Raw genomic sequence first — 17005 nt, 5'->3', positions numbered from 1 at the left:
TCACACATTGAAATCTTTCAACAATTGGGAAAGAGAATACCGCCGTTTATGACCGATCATAAAAATTGCCTGCAAGCTGATTACAACAATGGGCGCCTTGTTCTCAAAACTGAACGAAACAACATCTGCGTTGCAAATATCAGTGACCAATCAGCAAATTTTTCCACTGAAATTGAAAATCAAGGTAGTCTGTATCCGGTTCTCAAATCTATTACTACTGAATAATTTCTTCGCAAGTTCATATTGCAGTGTGTAAGTGCTTGTTCTGAAACTGGAGTGCCATGATTTTTTTAAAAGTAATAGGAATACAGAGTTAAAATCTGATATGAATAAGGGACAAGGCGCTTTGTTTAATTTTGATATTGAGAAATCTCTTATTGAAGGTGTTTGTGACAGAACAGATAGTGAGTCATCCACCTGAAGCCTACAAAGATCTCCAGGATGTACAAAAGGAGGGGAAAACTACCAGCACACAGGAGAAAAAGTCTGCATTCACTCGTAAGTACTTATAATATTATAAATATATTTCGTGATCAGAATGGGAAATGTAAATGAAAATCAGCACAAATTAATTTAATGTTGTTTGCCTGAATAAACTACGACATGCTACAACATTTCATTATTCCAGTGATTGATAACTAATTTAAATGTAATTTATATTTGTCAACATGCCACACTGTATACATAAGTGTACTAATACTCTTTATGATTATGCCATAATTATTAATACTTATGTTAATGTATGAACTTTAAAAAAATTTGGAAAGGTATTTACGAGTAAATTTGTTGGGACCGGGCCCTCGGGGAAAAAAAATCAGCTAACGCCTTTTTATTCCCATATATAGGGAGTAGGCGAGGCGGAAAAAAAAGAATTCTTACTCTTTTAACTAATTTTATAATTAATATCTGATTTATTTCGAACTATTTAATTTTTGTTACTGAACATTTTATCAAATCATTCTTATTACAATTGCTTTTACATTATTTGATACGGTTTAGTACTTTCCTTGCAAGTATTGTTACAATTCATATTTACTTTTTGTGTGTTGCAGTCTTTTTTCACTATTTTGCATTATTCATTTACTTTTATATTATTCGACATTTCTTATTTATAATCTTATTGTTTTTCATACTAAAGTTACCTTTACAACAAAATTCTATTTGTTTTTATTATAGCTCTGACAAATATTGGAATTTGAATATTATTGAAAAAATACCCATGGATTCTTGTTTAAAGACGGAAACTTTAACACAAGGAGGAGCAAGTACTTCTGCTGACACATCTACTCATATGATTGGAGAACATATGGAATTGCAAACTGTGGTTTCTTCAAAAGCTAATATTAAAGAACAAGAGTCATCTAAGAACAGACCAAAACAGAAGTACCATGAAAGTTATTTAAATTATGGATTTACGTGTATTGGCAATACACATGCTCCTGATGTTTTATGTAATAAAATACTAGTAAACAGTTCTTTGGCTCCAGCTGAATTTCGTAGGCACTTCGAAACGAAACACACTGATTACAAAGGAAAATATATACACTTTTTTAAGAGACGACGTGACTCGCTAGAAAAATCTAAACTTCAAATGGCTACAATTGCTACAACTGAAAATGCAACAAAGGCGTCTTTTCGCACGAGTTACTGCATTGCACTTCATGATGAAGCTCATACAATTGGTGAGACGCTCATTAAGCCTTGTGTGAAAGACATTGTGTCATGCATGTTAAACGAGCAGGTTGCTAAAAAAAATAGATGCAGAACAGTTATCAAATGATACTGTTTCACGCCGCATCAAAGATCTTTCTGCTGACATAGAAAAAGAGCTAATTCATCGACTTAGACTGCAGTGAATATGCATTGCAAATGGATGAATCTACAGATGTCGCAAGACTCGCTGTATTACTAGTGTTTGCTCGTTACATATTTGATAAAAGTATTGAAAAAGATTTACTCATGTTCGAATATCATCAAGAAAAAACTACCGGAGAAGATATATTCAACTGTATTAATAATTATATTGCAAAACAGGAAATCGGTTGGGAGAAATATTGATATTTGTACAGATGGTGCTCAAGCAATGGTAGGAAAGAGGAAGGGAGTTGTAACACGTATCCTGCAAGTAGCTACAAGAGCCGCCAAAAAGCATTGTGTTTTGCATAGACAAGCACTAGTAACAAAAAGAATTCATACATATTTAAAAAACTATTTTGAATGAAGCCGAAAAAATGATCAACTATGTAAAATCTCGACCACTTCAATCCAGATTATTTAAAATTTTGTGCGATGAAATGGGTAGTGCACATGACGCACTTTTATTACATATCGAAGTGAGATGGTTATCCAGAGGAAAAGCATTATTGAGGCTTTTTGAACTTCGTGGTGCGTTAATGGTCTTCTTGATATCATATAATTTAGGATAAAATTTTATTGAATTATTAAGAAATTCTTCATGGTTGATGAGTCTTGCGTATCTGGCAGATATTTTTACAAAGTGCAATGAAATTAACTTATCATTACAAGGAAAGAATATTACAATTTTTAATATAAGAGATAAAATTGCATCTTTTGATAGGAAGTTGCAATTCTGGATTTCTACAGTTGAACAGAATAATTTTGATTGTTTTCCCACCTTGCATGAATTTTTGACTGAAATAAATTCTAAAGTAAATGAAGAAGTATCTAACGTAATTTTAGAACACTTGCATGACTTGCAATTAACCCTTTTACAAATATTTTCCAAAATCCAGTGAGGACAATTCCTGGGTTCTGAATCCATTTACAGTGACAGGTAAGCTAAGCCAGAAGGCTTCAGCACAAGTGACTATGAAAACCTAATTGATTTAATTAGTGACTCTGATTTAAAACAAAAATACAAGGAACTGCCAATAAATGATTTCTGGACAAGCGTGTCAAAACTAGCTATTTTTGTTTTACTTCTTTTACAACGACATATTTATGCGAGGCAGAATTTTCATATTATGCTGCAACCAAATCAAAGTCCAGGAACAGATTCGATGCTACACCAAATACGAGAATTCAACTTTCTAATATTGTGCCTGATATCAAAAGAATTTGTAATTCAAAGACCCAAAAACATCGGAGTCATTAAGAACTTAATTTGCAATATACTTTTACTATTTTTGTGTGTTTTGTTTTTACTAATTAACATTTGACAATAAACGATTGTTTATTCTTAATGCTTAGATTTACTCATTTATTTTATTTATATTTACCTAACCTACAAAACCAGCACACAGGAGAAAAAGTCTGCATTCACTAAATTTTTGGTGATCAGAATGGGATATGTCAATGAAAATCAGCACAGAATAATTTAATGTTGGATTAATCGATGTTTAATTAATTAACAATTAATTATCAATCATTAATAATTAATTATTTAGTATTAACAATAAAATAAGCTAAATTACCAATTAATTATTAATTAATACATTACAATCAAGGTGTTCCGTGAACATTTCAGGATTTGTGAAGTGTTCCGTCGTAGAAAAAGTTTGAGAAACCCTGTTCTAGAGCATGCTTGCACCTTACTAGAACACTCACTAGGGAAGTTCCTCCTGTAATTTTTATATTCAGTCTTATTTCCACTTTTTTTTATGGATGGTTACTGTGAGAACTCTACTATAATTATCTGGAATTTGACCCTCTGACCAGGGTCTTCTCTTGATTCCCCTTGAATATTTTTATTACTATTCTATCATTTCTTATTATTAATTTATTTATAATTTTTTGCTAATTTTTTACAGTAATTTTTTGCTGGCCTGTTTGGACAAATAGCATATCTGCTCTTAAACCAATAGGCTGCAGGTTTGAATCCATTGCTATGAACATGGATCTTTAGGTGGGCAAAATTTCATCGTCCAGTATGAGACTGCTGCCTTGCTTACTAGAGGCCTGTAGTGGCTTGAAAAAGTTCCATGTTTGTCTTTAGAGTAGAGTTTCTTGACTTTGTAAACAAATAAGTAAAAAATACAAAAAAAAAAAAAAAAAAAGCAAAATCAATAAAAATAAAAGTAAAAAAATCCTTAGCCTTTCCACAGTATGAATGCACTATAGATTTCCAAATAAATCTTTCATGGGTGAGACAAACATAATAAAAAAAAATAATAATAAATAAAAATACTCCAAACATGTAGAATATCTGTGTTCAGTTTTAATATTATCTGATTCTTTTTACAATATTCTTACCTCCATTTCAGCTTTTTCAATAGTCTCCTGATATTTATCTTCTGTGTTCTTACCAAAGTTTTCCCATGATTTTTCTTTAGCTACTTTTACATATTGTTTTGCTTTCTTACATTTTTCTCTGTATCCTCTCAGAGCACCCACTGACTTTCTTACCAGGAACTTTTGCCTTCTTTTACTTGAGTTTCTCTTTAAATTGCTTAATGGATTTTTTACAACACTCAAAAAGAATTAAAATAGACTTTAATACTTCCTATATTTCGTCCTAGTCACTAGGACATCTACGGGGATTACAAAAAAATTAATGTAATAAACCTCTCTTCCAAAAGGCTCAACGACGATGCCGTCAGCGCCCTTTGCCTCGGCCATAATTTTGCCGTCGCTCCGAAGGAAGTGCCGGTGCTTGACGTAATGGTGAACATCGAACGTGGAATCGGTCGCTTACCGTCGGAGATAGCTAACAACATCAGACTTGACGTAGCCAACATCCTCGCGCATTCTTCTCCGCCAAAAAGTAATTTATCATATGCCCAACACACTGCTCTCCTGAAACTACGTAAAGAAAAAAGTATCGTCATCACCAGAGCGGATAAGGGTAATGCCACAGTCGTTCTTAATACCAGTGAATATAAGCGTAAAATGAACATTATCCTCCGCGATCACGCTACCTACATCCCGCTAGAACACGACCCCACAAAAACACAAGTTAAGAAACTTAAAATTTTACTCAAAAAAGTATCTTCCTGGCCCCCAGATGTCACGAAAAAACTTAAACCTTTCCGCTCCCGTCCCCCCCGAATATACAGTTTACCAAAAATCCACAAACCCAATTCCCCACTCAGGCCTATAGTAGATGCTACCAATGCACCTTGCTATAGACTATCTAAACAGCTGGCCAACTCTCTGATCCCCCTCACCGGAAGGTCCCCTTCCTATATAAAAAACTTGACCCACTTTAAAGCCCTCGCAGAAAATTTAACCTTGAAGAAGACAGACATATTGGTAAGCTTTGATATCTCCTCTTTGTTTACCAATATTCCCTTAATTGACACCTTATCTCTCTTAGAAAACGTTTTTCCCTCTGACATCTTAGATCTCTTTTCCTTTGCCATTAACTCTGGATATTTCTCGTGGAACAACAAAATCTACAAGCAGATAGAGGGAACTGCCATGGGTTCCCCCCTCTCACCCCCCTTGCCAATTTCTATATGGAAGATTTCGAAAAACGAGCCATAGACTCAGCCCCACTCAAACCTTCTATCTGGCTAAGATATGTAGATGATGTGTTCTCTATTTGGCCTCATGGCCCAGACACGTTAGACTCCTTCCTCAGTCATCTCAATAGTCTACATCCAAGAATCCAGTTCACTATGGAAAAGGAAAAGAACAATTGTTTACCCTTCCTAGACACCTTAGTCACACGCCTGCCTAATGATACACTTACCTTCACCGTATACAGAAAACCCACACACACAGGCAAATACATTCACAAACTCTCCCACCACCACTCCTCTCAACAATATGGCATTATTAAAACTCTTACCAAGAGAGCCCACAATCTTTGTTCCAGTGGAACCGCCCTCACTAATGAGCTTAACCACATACACAGCACTTTCCTCTCCAATGGCTACAGCGATCACAGTATCAAAAAAAAAAAATAATCAACTCCTCCCCCATTCCCCTTCCTTCTCGTCAACAAGATTTTAAAAATGCCATCACCATACCCTACATCCATGACACATCTGAAAAAATAGCCAAGATACTAAAACAATACAATCTACACACAGCATATAAGCCCCACCGCAAACTGGCTACCCTTATCCGTTCTACGAAAGATCAGCTCCCTCCTCTCTCTCTGCCTGGAGTTTACAAAGTACCCTGTTCCTGTAAGCTGGCGTACTTTGGACAGACAGGCAGATCAGCATCCATCCGTCTAGAGGAACACAAGTCTTACATCTTCAAACACAACTATGGCCATTTATTGGCTTGGCTGACCATGTTTTGGACACCACCCACAGAGTATCATGGAAGAAAACCACCATGCTCCACCACAGCAAATTCAAGAAAGAGAGACTTTTCTTAGAAGCAGCAGCAGCAGCTCTCAAAAACCAACCAAATCTCAATAAATATGGTTGCATTAAGCTTCCGAAGATTTGGGAAACACTCATCACCAGAGTTCCCACCTTACATTCCAGGCCACCTACTACTGCCCTTAGATAGGACTTTAGTGTCATCCACGTGGTTGGGCTTAGTATTGTTTGTTATTTGTGCATATGTTACATTAATTTTTTTGTAATCCCCGTAGATGTCCTAGTGACTAGGACGAAATATAGGAAGTATTAAAGTCTATTTTAATTATTTTTGAGTGTTGTAAAAAATCCATTAAGCCTCCAACATGATGTCCTCACAGCACTTAAGCCTCTACACACGTATGCTATGGGCATGGATCTTTGCGATTGCCTTTAAGTGGGCAAAATTTCATCACCCAGTATGAAACCACTGCCCTGCTTACTTAGAGGCCTGTAGTGGCTTGAAAAAAGTTCCATGTTTGTTGTTTAGAGCAGGGTTTCTTGACTATGGAATATCACCATGGAATTCTGAATTTTCTTTCCTTACAGACAATCTCACTACATTCATCTTTGGTTGAATCATTCAATGATTTCTTCAGGGTCTGCCAATGAATCTTCATCATTTAGTTCTTGTTTCCAAACTTTTTCATTGTTTTCTTGAATAATATTTGTGTATTTGAGTGTAAGTTTACCTTTGATTCTTTTCAAAATTTTCTTACACACTTTTCTTTTCACTATATTTAGTTTCATCCTGCTGACCACTAAATAGTGATCACTTGATATTTACAATTTCTCTGTATACTCTTGTCCTGAACCAGGATCAACACATCACTATCAACAACACCATGGTGTGCAAGATACATTTTTCAAAATGTATTAACAATGGCTCTTGTTTTAATGATTTTGGAGGCGAGTGGAGGATTAATAGTGGCTAATTCAGCAGAGCACAGTCCCTGAAAGTATCTGTAGAAGAGATACAAGGCAGAAACTGCATGTCTATGAGAAAAGGATTGAAGTGAGTTTGTGTGTGTGAGAGAGAGAGAGAGGAATCATTAATTAACCAGATTGCCCTCTTATGGATAGAATCAAGCAATCTTAGAGAGGATTTTGGTGCATCACCCCAAATATGGGAACAATATTCCATGGCTGAGCATATTTGGGGTTGGTATAGAGTTAGCAACTGTGAAAGTGTGAAATAGTGTCTTGTGCAAAACAGCGCACCAATTTTTTTGGCTGCTGCAGAAGTTGTAGTTAAATATGGTTGTGCCAGGAAAGATCACAGGTGCAAGGTCAGTCCAAGAAGATAAATCTGATTTGTGTGGATATCTCAGTATTACTGAAGGTAAAGGGGGGGGAGGTGAAGAACTAGGTTTTGGTGGCATTGCACGTGTGTGTAATTGTAGAACTCAATTTAGATCTCCTAGCTATATCCACTGGGATATAGCTAGGAGATCTAAATTGAGGTCCTTGGTTGTGGTATAGATCTTGAGGATTCTAATACAAGAGGAAGAGAGTGGGTGAAAGAACAAAAATCCTGGGATACTTCTGCATCGGTGTGGAAAACTGAGGAGAGTAAGCCATCCACCATGACATGCAGTGAGCGACCAGTGAGAAAGTTAGCGATCCAGTTGCAGAGTGAGGAAGACAGACAATAGGATGGCAGTTTGTTAAGTAGACCCCCTGTACCAAATCCAATGAAAATGTCAGGGGCAACCACTTGAGTCCTCCAAATTTCTTCATGGCCTGAGTCCATAGTGTTAAATAGTTGTTAATTTTTAAATATGTTATCAAATGTCTTCAAATATATCTTGTCTTCTGCGCCTTTGTAAAAAAACTATAGTTATCTTGTTTAAACCTTTCTTCTTAACCTTTATTATGCATCTGACTTATGTCTGCAAATAATAAAGCTCACATATGCAAAAGTTACAGAACAAAGAAATCGCCTCTGGCTGGAGCCAATCTCTTTGTCTGACCCACTGGTGTTTATTCTCAACTGAATTTTGGAAAATTTATTTAGTTTCTAGCTGTGCCGCAAAATTCGTGGGTGGGAGGTGAATCTCTCTCTCCAAAGAATAACACACTGTAAACCACACAGAACTTTTTCTCTCTTAATTCTAAGTAAATCTATGAACTTAAATTTCCTGTTATGCAGTCGTGACAATATCTACCTTTAAGGCTCGCACAGATTCGAATTTTATGAGTAGTGCATTGGAAATAGAAATCAGGCAAGTTATTTAAATACGAAAACAATTTATTTAACATCAATGAAATGTACAATGGGTCATCAGTGGGGCTTCAAATTACAACTAATGACTACGTTTACAATTTAGTTCCTCATCATATTCAATTCTAGTAAGACCATGTGTGTGTAATTTTCTCTCGTTAATCATGGTTATACTCAGATCAATCCTGCATAACATTCTACAAACTTAAGCAATAGCTATAACATAAATTACATGATGTTTCACTTTAAATCTTAGCCAGACCTTTTCTCACATATAACAAAATATTTTAACTATCAGCATAAGGCCTAAAGTCCTCAAGTATCACTATAAAACAAGTCCCTTAATTAAATCGCCGTCACAATCTTCTTATCTCTAGCTAAACAAAGGAAAAATCTTCCTTTGAACAGATGTCTGGTCTTTTCTGAATGATCCCTGAATTTACTTTCTTCTATTACCGTTTGACTTTAGCATTTAACTGGGGTACCTTTTTCTGGGGCTTGCGAGATCCTTCTTAATTATCAGCGAACATCAGGAACTCGGCATCTAAATTCTTCTAAAACAGCTTATCTTAGTCGCGTCAGTCCCTCGGCATTTTTATATCTGGAACACAGGTCTCCTGCTGATTACAAATTATCTCCGACGATGTTAGCAAAACTCTGCTGTTGTAGCGTACATCATAACTTCAGGTCGGAACCCCACGTGACCTCAAAACTTCTCACTGACCTGGGACTGGATCGACTCAAACTTTGTCTGAACTCGATCCTTTGTACTCCAAGAAAAAGGCAAGACAAGACCCTGTTTCGACGTAGCGAACTGCTATTTATACGGTCCCAACGACCTTCGTTTTTGCTTACGTCATCGTCCACTGGGTACCGTAATTTTCTGCACCCTACACCCACGTCTATCGGTGCAATTAGATGGGAGACCCCCTGTAATATCGCGCTGCACGTGTACAGTAGCCTCAGGTCAAGACTTAATCTTCTTAATCCTGTCTGGAATTTTTTGTTCACTATGGCATACTTAGACACAATACAATCTCCTTTGTTCTTACACAAAACTATTGATAATACATTATTCATAATTCAAAAAAAAAACATTATTTCTATTACAATTACACCAAGTTTTTTCATTGATATACAAGTATTTTAGCAGGATTTGGTATACTTGTAAAATCTGAATAAAAGGTATTATATTACTAAAATCCCTTTTATTCAAGATTTAACAATAGGTGTGGTGAAAGCAAGAAGATCAGCTGTAGACCACAAGTTGCGGAATCCATTCTACAGGTCATTGATTAATTAGTATTTCTCTAGGTGGTTCAAGAGTTGGTTGTTGATGGCCTTCTCCATAATTTTTGAGAGAACAGAAGTGAGAGCAATTGGATGGTAGTTCAATGGTTGACTTTTATCACCTTTCTTTTGGATGGGCCAAATGTGGAACTGTTTTCCATGTTGTCAGGTAGATACCAGTTGAATAGAATATATTGAAGAAATGACACAGGATAGGTGTTAGTTCTGGGGCACAATTTTTTTTTAACACAATAGGTGGGGTACCATTAGGACTAGATACTTTGTTTGTGTTCAGGTTATTCAAGTTCTTCGGATTTCTTTTTGTCTAAAGACTGTGGGAGACATGAAGGGGCCTTTCTTTGTGGAGTGGAGGGAACTTTGCCCAGGTCATCAATGATTGGAAGAGGAATAACACAAGTAAGTTGGCCTTGTCTTTTGGTGAGGTGACTATAGCACCATCTGAATGTGAGTGTGGTGGAAACTTGGGTGGGCAGAAGTTGCACCCAATGGCCTTGGCAAGGGACCAGAAGAAGTAACTATCATTTGGACAGGAGGCAAGTTTGCAGCGTTTGGCATTTTTGAAGTCTGACTCAGACTTGGTGATGATTGTTTTGCAACTGTTGTGGGCTGCAGCATAAGCAGAGGGTGCAGTTGGAGTTTTAGTCTTGAGCCAATTGTGATAAGCAGAGGTTTTTTCTTTTGCAGCATTGGCACATTTTTTTGAGAACTGAGACTTGGATGGTGGTTGAGAATTTGAAGTGGAATAGGGGATGAAAGCCTTCATTCCTGTGAGGATGATTTCTGTTATTTGGTCTGAGCAGGTGTTTGGATCAGAAGAACTGAAGCAGTAGTTGGACCATGGGAAGGAGGAATAGATGTAGAACTCGCCAATTCACGAGACTGTGAATTGGTGGGTTCTACAGCAAAGGAGACTTGTATGAGGTTGTAGTCTGAGTTTCCAAGAGGAGAGCTGACAACCATAGTATATCTGGAAGGAGAGCTTGTTAGAAAGAGGTCAAGTGTGTTGGTTGGAGGGGATTGTCTGGTATTCTGGTGGGAAGATTTGATGATCTGAAATTCGTCATTGCTGATGGTGAACACCTCAGCATCCCTCTGCTTGAATGGTGAAACTGGAGAAGGAGAGCCAATATGAGTTATGGACATTGAAGTCCCCAAGAAGGATGAGCTCACTATTTGGGGTAGTCAGACTGTGAAAAGTCAAGCTTTAGAGAGAGAGAAAGTTGAAGAGGTCAGAGTGGTTGACTGAGTTTGGAGAGCGGTAGAGGGAGCATACGAAAAGGGCAGGTTAGTTTGGTAGAGAAACTTTGAGTCAAAGCAGATCAAATGGCGGGGATTCAAGGATTTGCAGTCTCTGACATATAGTATGCCAGTTCTCACGAATGCACAAGTGCGACCCTTGAGGCAGAAAGAGCACTGTAATGTCTAGTTTGGTCAGTTGAGGTGTACAGTGGCTATTGAGGATGCCATTTGGGGTTCTGAAAGGAAGAGCAGTTCAGGTCTAGATGATTTGTAGGTGGTGGTGCACATTGTTTTTATTGCTCTTTACGCCACGAATGTTTGCAAAGTGGGTGTGAAAACTTTTTTTTTGGTAAGAATTAGTGTTGGTGGGTTGTTTGGTTGGGTTTGTTTATGATTTTTTGGTAGGATTTTTTTATGTTTAACTATTTGTGTGGGAGAATTTTTGAGATCTGCAGTAAAAACCATTTCATTTGTTTGTGGTTCATTGTGTTTGACGAGGAAGAGAAAAAAGGAAGTGGTACATGCAGTGAGATGTGACAGACTCACAAACACATTGCCCACACAGAGGGGAGTCAGTCTCCTGTTCATACGTGGCCTTGACAGTTTCCCCCTGCAGCCACAGTATTTGGTCTATGAACTGACAAAATATGTGGTTGTAGAATTTTTCACTAGCTGATCGGGAAGCCTCCGGGTTTGTCAGTACCTTTTCGGTCCTGTGTACTAACCAGCAGTCGGCCTGCAGAATTGTTTTACTGCTGTACCCTCAAATGGGAGAGGATCTGGATCTCCCCTACAGTGCGATTGGTATGTCTTTGAGGATATCACTCTGAGCATCAGTTTACTAGAAAAGCCTTCTATTATGTTCATAGTGGTACTTGATTAATGATGTTGCTAGTCATAAGTTGAAGTACTTCAGCCACATATCTATGAATCCACGTATCTTTAATCCTTGGCTTGAGGACCTACTGTGTATACATTTCTGAAATTCAAACACCTAAGCATTGCAGTCATCTTCTTTATATATATCAGTATAATGTCTCACTATAAGAAATATCTCAGTGTCTGCAACTCAAACTGGCTTTTTTTTTCCAATTCTACTGATCAGGCTTGAAGAAATGCTAACATCTTTTGCTGTTCACAATGACTTAGCACAAATAGTCCATTGCCTACCAGAAATGTTGATAATTCTTACCATTCAGTGAATTTTATTTTTTTACCAGTTCTTTAAAATATACAATGGTTGTGTTCTTCTTTTTGTAACCTGCCAATAATTCATCCAAGTTTCCTTTTCTATAGAATCTTCCTCCCCTCTCTAGCCATTGTTCTTATATCCTTTGGCAATGCAATAAGCATAGCAATCATCCTGTTATATTTCTGCAATGGTAAAATGACAAACAACTACAGTACTAAATAGAGAAACTGGACCACATTGTTTTAAGAGTTAGTAACTTCTGATTAATTAGCAGTGTTTTAGTTTCAGCTGTTTCTTATATACATCTTTTTTTCCTTTCCTAGAAAGAAATCAAGTTTTTCCTCTGGATTTTTTCTTATTTTTAGATATATAGAAAATGCTATGGGAAATATGTTGGATTTAGCATGTTCATGGATGAAATTCTTCTTTCTCTTGCTCGTAAGGTAAGCACTCACTGTATTTAACATAATTCAGTAATTTATTTTTAATAGTAAATGCAAATCACAGGATTTATGAATTGTTGTTAAATTACTTTTTTCTGTTTAACTAACACAATTTTTTTTTTTTTTCTGTTTTACTAGCACCAAACATATTTATTTTTTTTAAGGGGAGAGTGGTGATAAGTGCAGTGATGTTAATATAACCTGACTAAAGCTTAGAGGCTACTGATAAGTTGTTAGACCAGAAGAACTGGATGTTGGGTTGGGTCAAAAAAATATCAAGGGCAGAAATAAACACAGCTTCAAATAAAAGATGGAACTAAGCATGTATTGAAATTAGCAGTAGTAGAAATTGTAATATAATTTAAAAAATATTATAGATCATCAGTTTCTCATAGTTTTATTGATTATATTTTATTAAAATCTTATTCAGTCTTAAATGCTTCTGGCTTTCATTCATGTTGGTCTTTTAGGAGAAAATAAAAAATTTATCACCACAGTAAAAACATTCTATGATTTTATTCCATCTTCCCCTTACATGTATCAATTCAAAATTCTGTCATGGCCAAGTAAATAGACTTCATGGAAACATAATTAATGCTATAACAGGTTAGTTAATCCTGTCTGCATAGTCTACCATGTTTGTGGCCAGTTTATCTGTCTTGTAGAATTAAAAAAAAAAATAAAAAACCTGAGTTTCTTGCAGGAAAAACCTAGCTGCCTGCCTCCATATTGAGATCAGCTCATTCTCAGTTGAAAAATACCTTATAAAATGTCAATAATGGACATGGCATTGCCATTTCTAACTGGGCTACAGAGGCTCTTTTAATTATTTATCTTTATTAACCCTTAGCCCACCACATTAAATACTAATGCATTATAGGTTTACTGACTTTTTGTGGGTGGAATTTGCATAAAAAATACTTTAAATTAGCTTCTTCAGAAGATAATATTCAAGTGGCCTGGTTGGTTGAGTGAAAATCATTACTTTCCAACCAACATGTCATGAGTTTAATTCCCACTGCAGGCATGGATGTATGTTTATTTGTATAACTTAAATCTCAGCTCAGGAAAGATCCCACAGGAATGGAAGGAATGTATGATAGTTCTATTGTACCAAGGTAGTTGCAAATACTGACATGTGTAACTACTGACCTATCACTATCTCTGGAGTGGTGGTGAAAGTTTTAGAGAAGAAATGGATTGACAAATAAGCTATACTTGCAAAGAACAGCATGAGTTTACTAAAGAGAGGTCATGTTTTAGCAATTTGCTCATATTTTATGATAATGTTACACCTGAGTTGGATAAAGGGAATGAATACGCTATGATACTGTTAGACTTTGCTAAGGCATTTGATAGGATATCACATGAAAGGCTGTTGCATAAACTAGAGAATATGGGATTGGAACATAAGTTATTGACTTGGATAAGGTCTTCGGTGACGTGAGGAGCTGAAGGATCTTCCTCAGCCATAGCCAAGTTAGCCGGTCTTGGCGTGGACAGTAGGGTTTTTTCCTCAGTTTATTCTGGGGTTTTTCATCCCACAAAGCTGGCAAACTGACCTTGAGAATTCAACACTATGGACATGGGATACACCGGGGCGTAGGGCTGACCACCTTATCCTGTGAACGGTTTGAGGTTCGATGATTAATAACCCCTCAACACCGCAAGGTAAAAGAGGGTAAAAAGAAAGAAAATAAGACTTGGATAAGTGATTTGTTGATCGATAGGTATCAGAAAGTGGTATATGGTGGGTGTGAGTCTACCAGATTTAAGGTGACCAGTGGTTTTCGCCAGGGATCAGCCCTTTGAAAATTGTTATTCAATCTATACATCAATGTTGAAATGACCATTGGCATGTAAGGATAAGGAAATCATTTTGCCTCTTACAAAGCCTTGATACGCCTGCACTTGGACTACTGTGCAAATATTTAGTCTCCTGAGTTTGGAAAGAATAAAGATGTGGAAAGAAGAATAACAAAGATGATATAAAGATTATGGAATGTCAATTATGAGACAGATTGAGAGTATATCAACTGCAGACACTAGTAAACAGGAGAAAAAGGAGTGATTAAGAATGTTATAGGTTATCAGTTGATGAAATTTTTCATTATATGGAAGGTGGGGGAGTGGACAAGGGAGCATCTGTGGAAGTTAACTTTGTGTGTAGTTAAGAAAGGGGTAAGAGCTAGATTTTTCTTTTACAGAGCAGTGAGTGAGTGGAGAAATTTGTCTGTTAAAGTAGTGGGTGCATCCAGCGTGAATGAGTTTAAGAGAAGGTATGGCATCTGATGTGGGTGACCTGTGACCTCCCTCAATGAGTCTTTGACACCCTGGAGGTCTGATGATGATATTGGAGTACTGACAAGTAATATACTAATATTTCTGAGGAAAATTGCTAATAGGAGATTAATATTAATGCAAACTTAATCGTGTAGTACTGTTATAGCCTGTACATCTCGGTACACATCAGGCAATTGATAATGATAATAATTGAAACATTTCCCAGAAATGTTAACAAAATGGGTTTTTTTTTTCACCTTCTAAATCATAGGTTCTCAACCTGGTTGTGGTTATGGACACATTCGAGATTGGGAAGAGAGTGGCAGGCACCAATATTTTTTTCTATGAAAATTTATACTTATCATATCAAATGATAAAAATTAACAAATTAATTAACTATGCAAGTAGGATAAATGCACATCTAACATTTATTATGCAACGAAATTAAACCATCGTACAATAATCAAAAACATTTCTCTTTACTTTTTATCTTCTTCCCAATCATTGTTGAATTTATAGGTTCATTTTTTTCTATTTGGATTACTGATTTTAGGGCAAAATTTTTAAACATGAGAAAACAATGCACAGTTGCCAGTAGACTAAATATATAGAACATACCCACAAAATTGGCATTGGTAACACTCGCACTCAAAGACAGAGGAATTACAATTGTAATTCCTCTGTCTTTGAGTGCGAGTGTTACCAGTGCCAAATTACCAAAGAGGAATTGTAATATAACATAAATGTTAACATTTTTTACAATTTCAATAAATAGATATCAAAATTGGAGATGTTAATGTCAGCTCTTCTCTTTATGCAGACAATGTTATAATTTTAAATAAATCTGCTACAAGTCTGCAAGATTCTCTGACTAAATTGAATAACTGTTATAATAGATATGGTATGAAGGTCAGCAATAACAACACAAAGATAATGAAAATAGACAGAAGCATTGAAAAAGTCATCTGCGTTGTGAATGGAGAACCTGTCGAACAAGTAAAACATTTCAGCTACTTATTCACGATTTTTAGTGAAGATGGTAAATTAAATACGGAAATAGACAATAGAGTCAATAAAGCTGGTATGGTAGGAAGTCAATTGAATAAATTCATATGGAATAAGAAAGAAATTAGTCGGAACACTATATTATATACATGACAGTGTTCAAACCTCTTTTAACTTATGGATCTGAGAGCTGGGTCAGAAATAAAACACTTGACCAAAGACTAGAGACTGCAGATATGGGAGTCCTGAGAAAGATTAGGGGCACGAACAGATGACATCAATGGCAATATCATATTAAAAACAAGGATATCAGGAAAGAACTTGACATTGTCAACATCCAGGAATGTGTTAGCAGAGCTAATCTCAGGTGGCATGGTCAATTAAACAGAATGGGCGAGGAAAGATTAGCAAAACAAGTGTTCCTGCCAGGTTGGCAGGAAAACAACCCGGAGGATGACCAATATATATGTGGATTGATATGGTAAAAAGTGTCTTAGATGATAGAAATATAAGATCTGATAATGTTGGAGTATTGACAAGTAACAGACTGATTTGGAGGAAAATTGTAGATAGGAAGTTAGTAATGATGTAAATTTTTCATGTAGTATACTATCATATCCTGTACATCCCTTGAGGGTACATGGCAGGAATTTGATGATGATAAATATTGATACTATGAGAAGATTTGTATTTTCCAGTTCTAATTTTATTTTTTCCTTATTTAATAATTGACAGCAGGTGCATGCAAGCTCTGCAGATAATATTCCCTCAACTGTCTTCATACACCAAATTGCAGAGACTAGAAACCCCCATAGTCAATCATCTCTGGTCTCTCTCTCTCCAGTATATTCTCATCCACATGAAATCTATATGACTATATCTATGTGTAGTAATCCATATGTAGTCTGATCAAGTCTTATTTAATGGAACCAGAACTTTTGTTTTACTTCTGCATGTCAAGATTCTCCTCGTCATTGCCATAATCTATTGTAATGTCTTCACAATTTTAACAATGTGTCCTAAACTTCAA

The 17005-nt window shown here is 36.2% G+C and overlaps 1 protein-coding gene across 1 annotated transcript in view; it reads left to right on the top strand.

Annotated features, from left to right (window-relative positions):
* Nucleotides 1–17005, top strand: part of LOC150100884 (protein O-glucosyltransferase 2-like) — a 128188-nt gene that overhangs the window by 40049 nt on the left and 71134 nt on the right. Inside the window, exon 4 of the mRNA XM_090401546.1 lies at nucleotides 12610–12687. Coding sequence (XP_090257672.1) covers nucleotides 12610–12687 — 78 coding nt within the window. The remainder of the gene's footprint in view (nucleotides 1–12609; nucleotides 12688–17005) is intronic.

The sequence above is a fragment of the Typopeltis vanoorti genome, chromosome 12 (assembly GCF_054136105.1).
Source record: "Typopeltis vanoorti isolate ZY-2024b chromosome 12, IOZ_Tvanoo_1.0, whole genome shotgun sequence".
Lineage (NCBI taxonomy): Eukaryota > Metazoa > Arthropoda > Arachnida > Uropygi > Thelyphonidae > Typopeltis > Typopeltis vanoorti.
The sequence above is the reverse complement of the archived record's forward strand: the minus strand, read 5'-3'. Positions and strand labels throughout refer to the sequence as shown.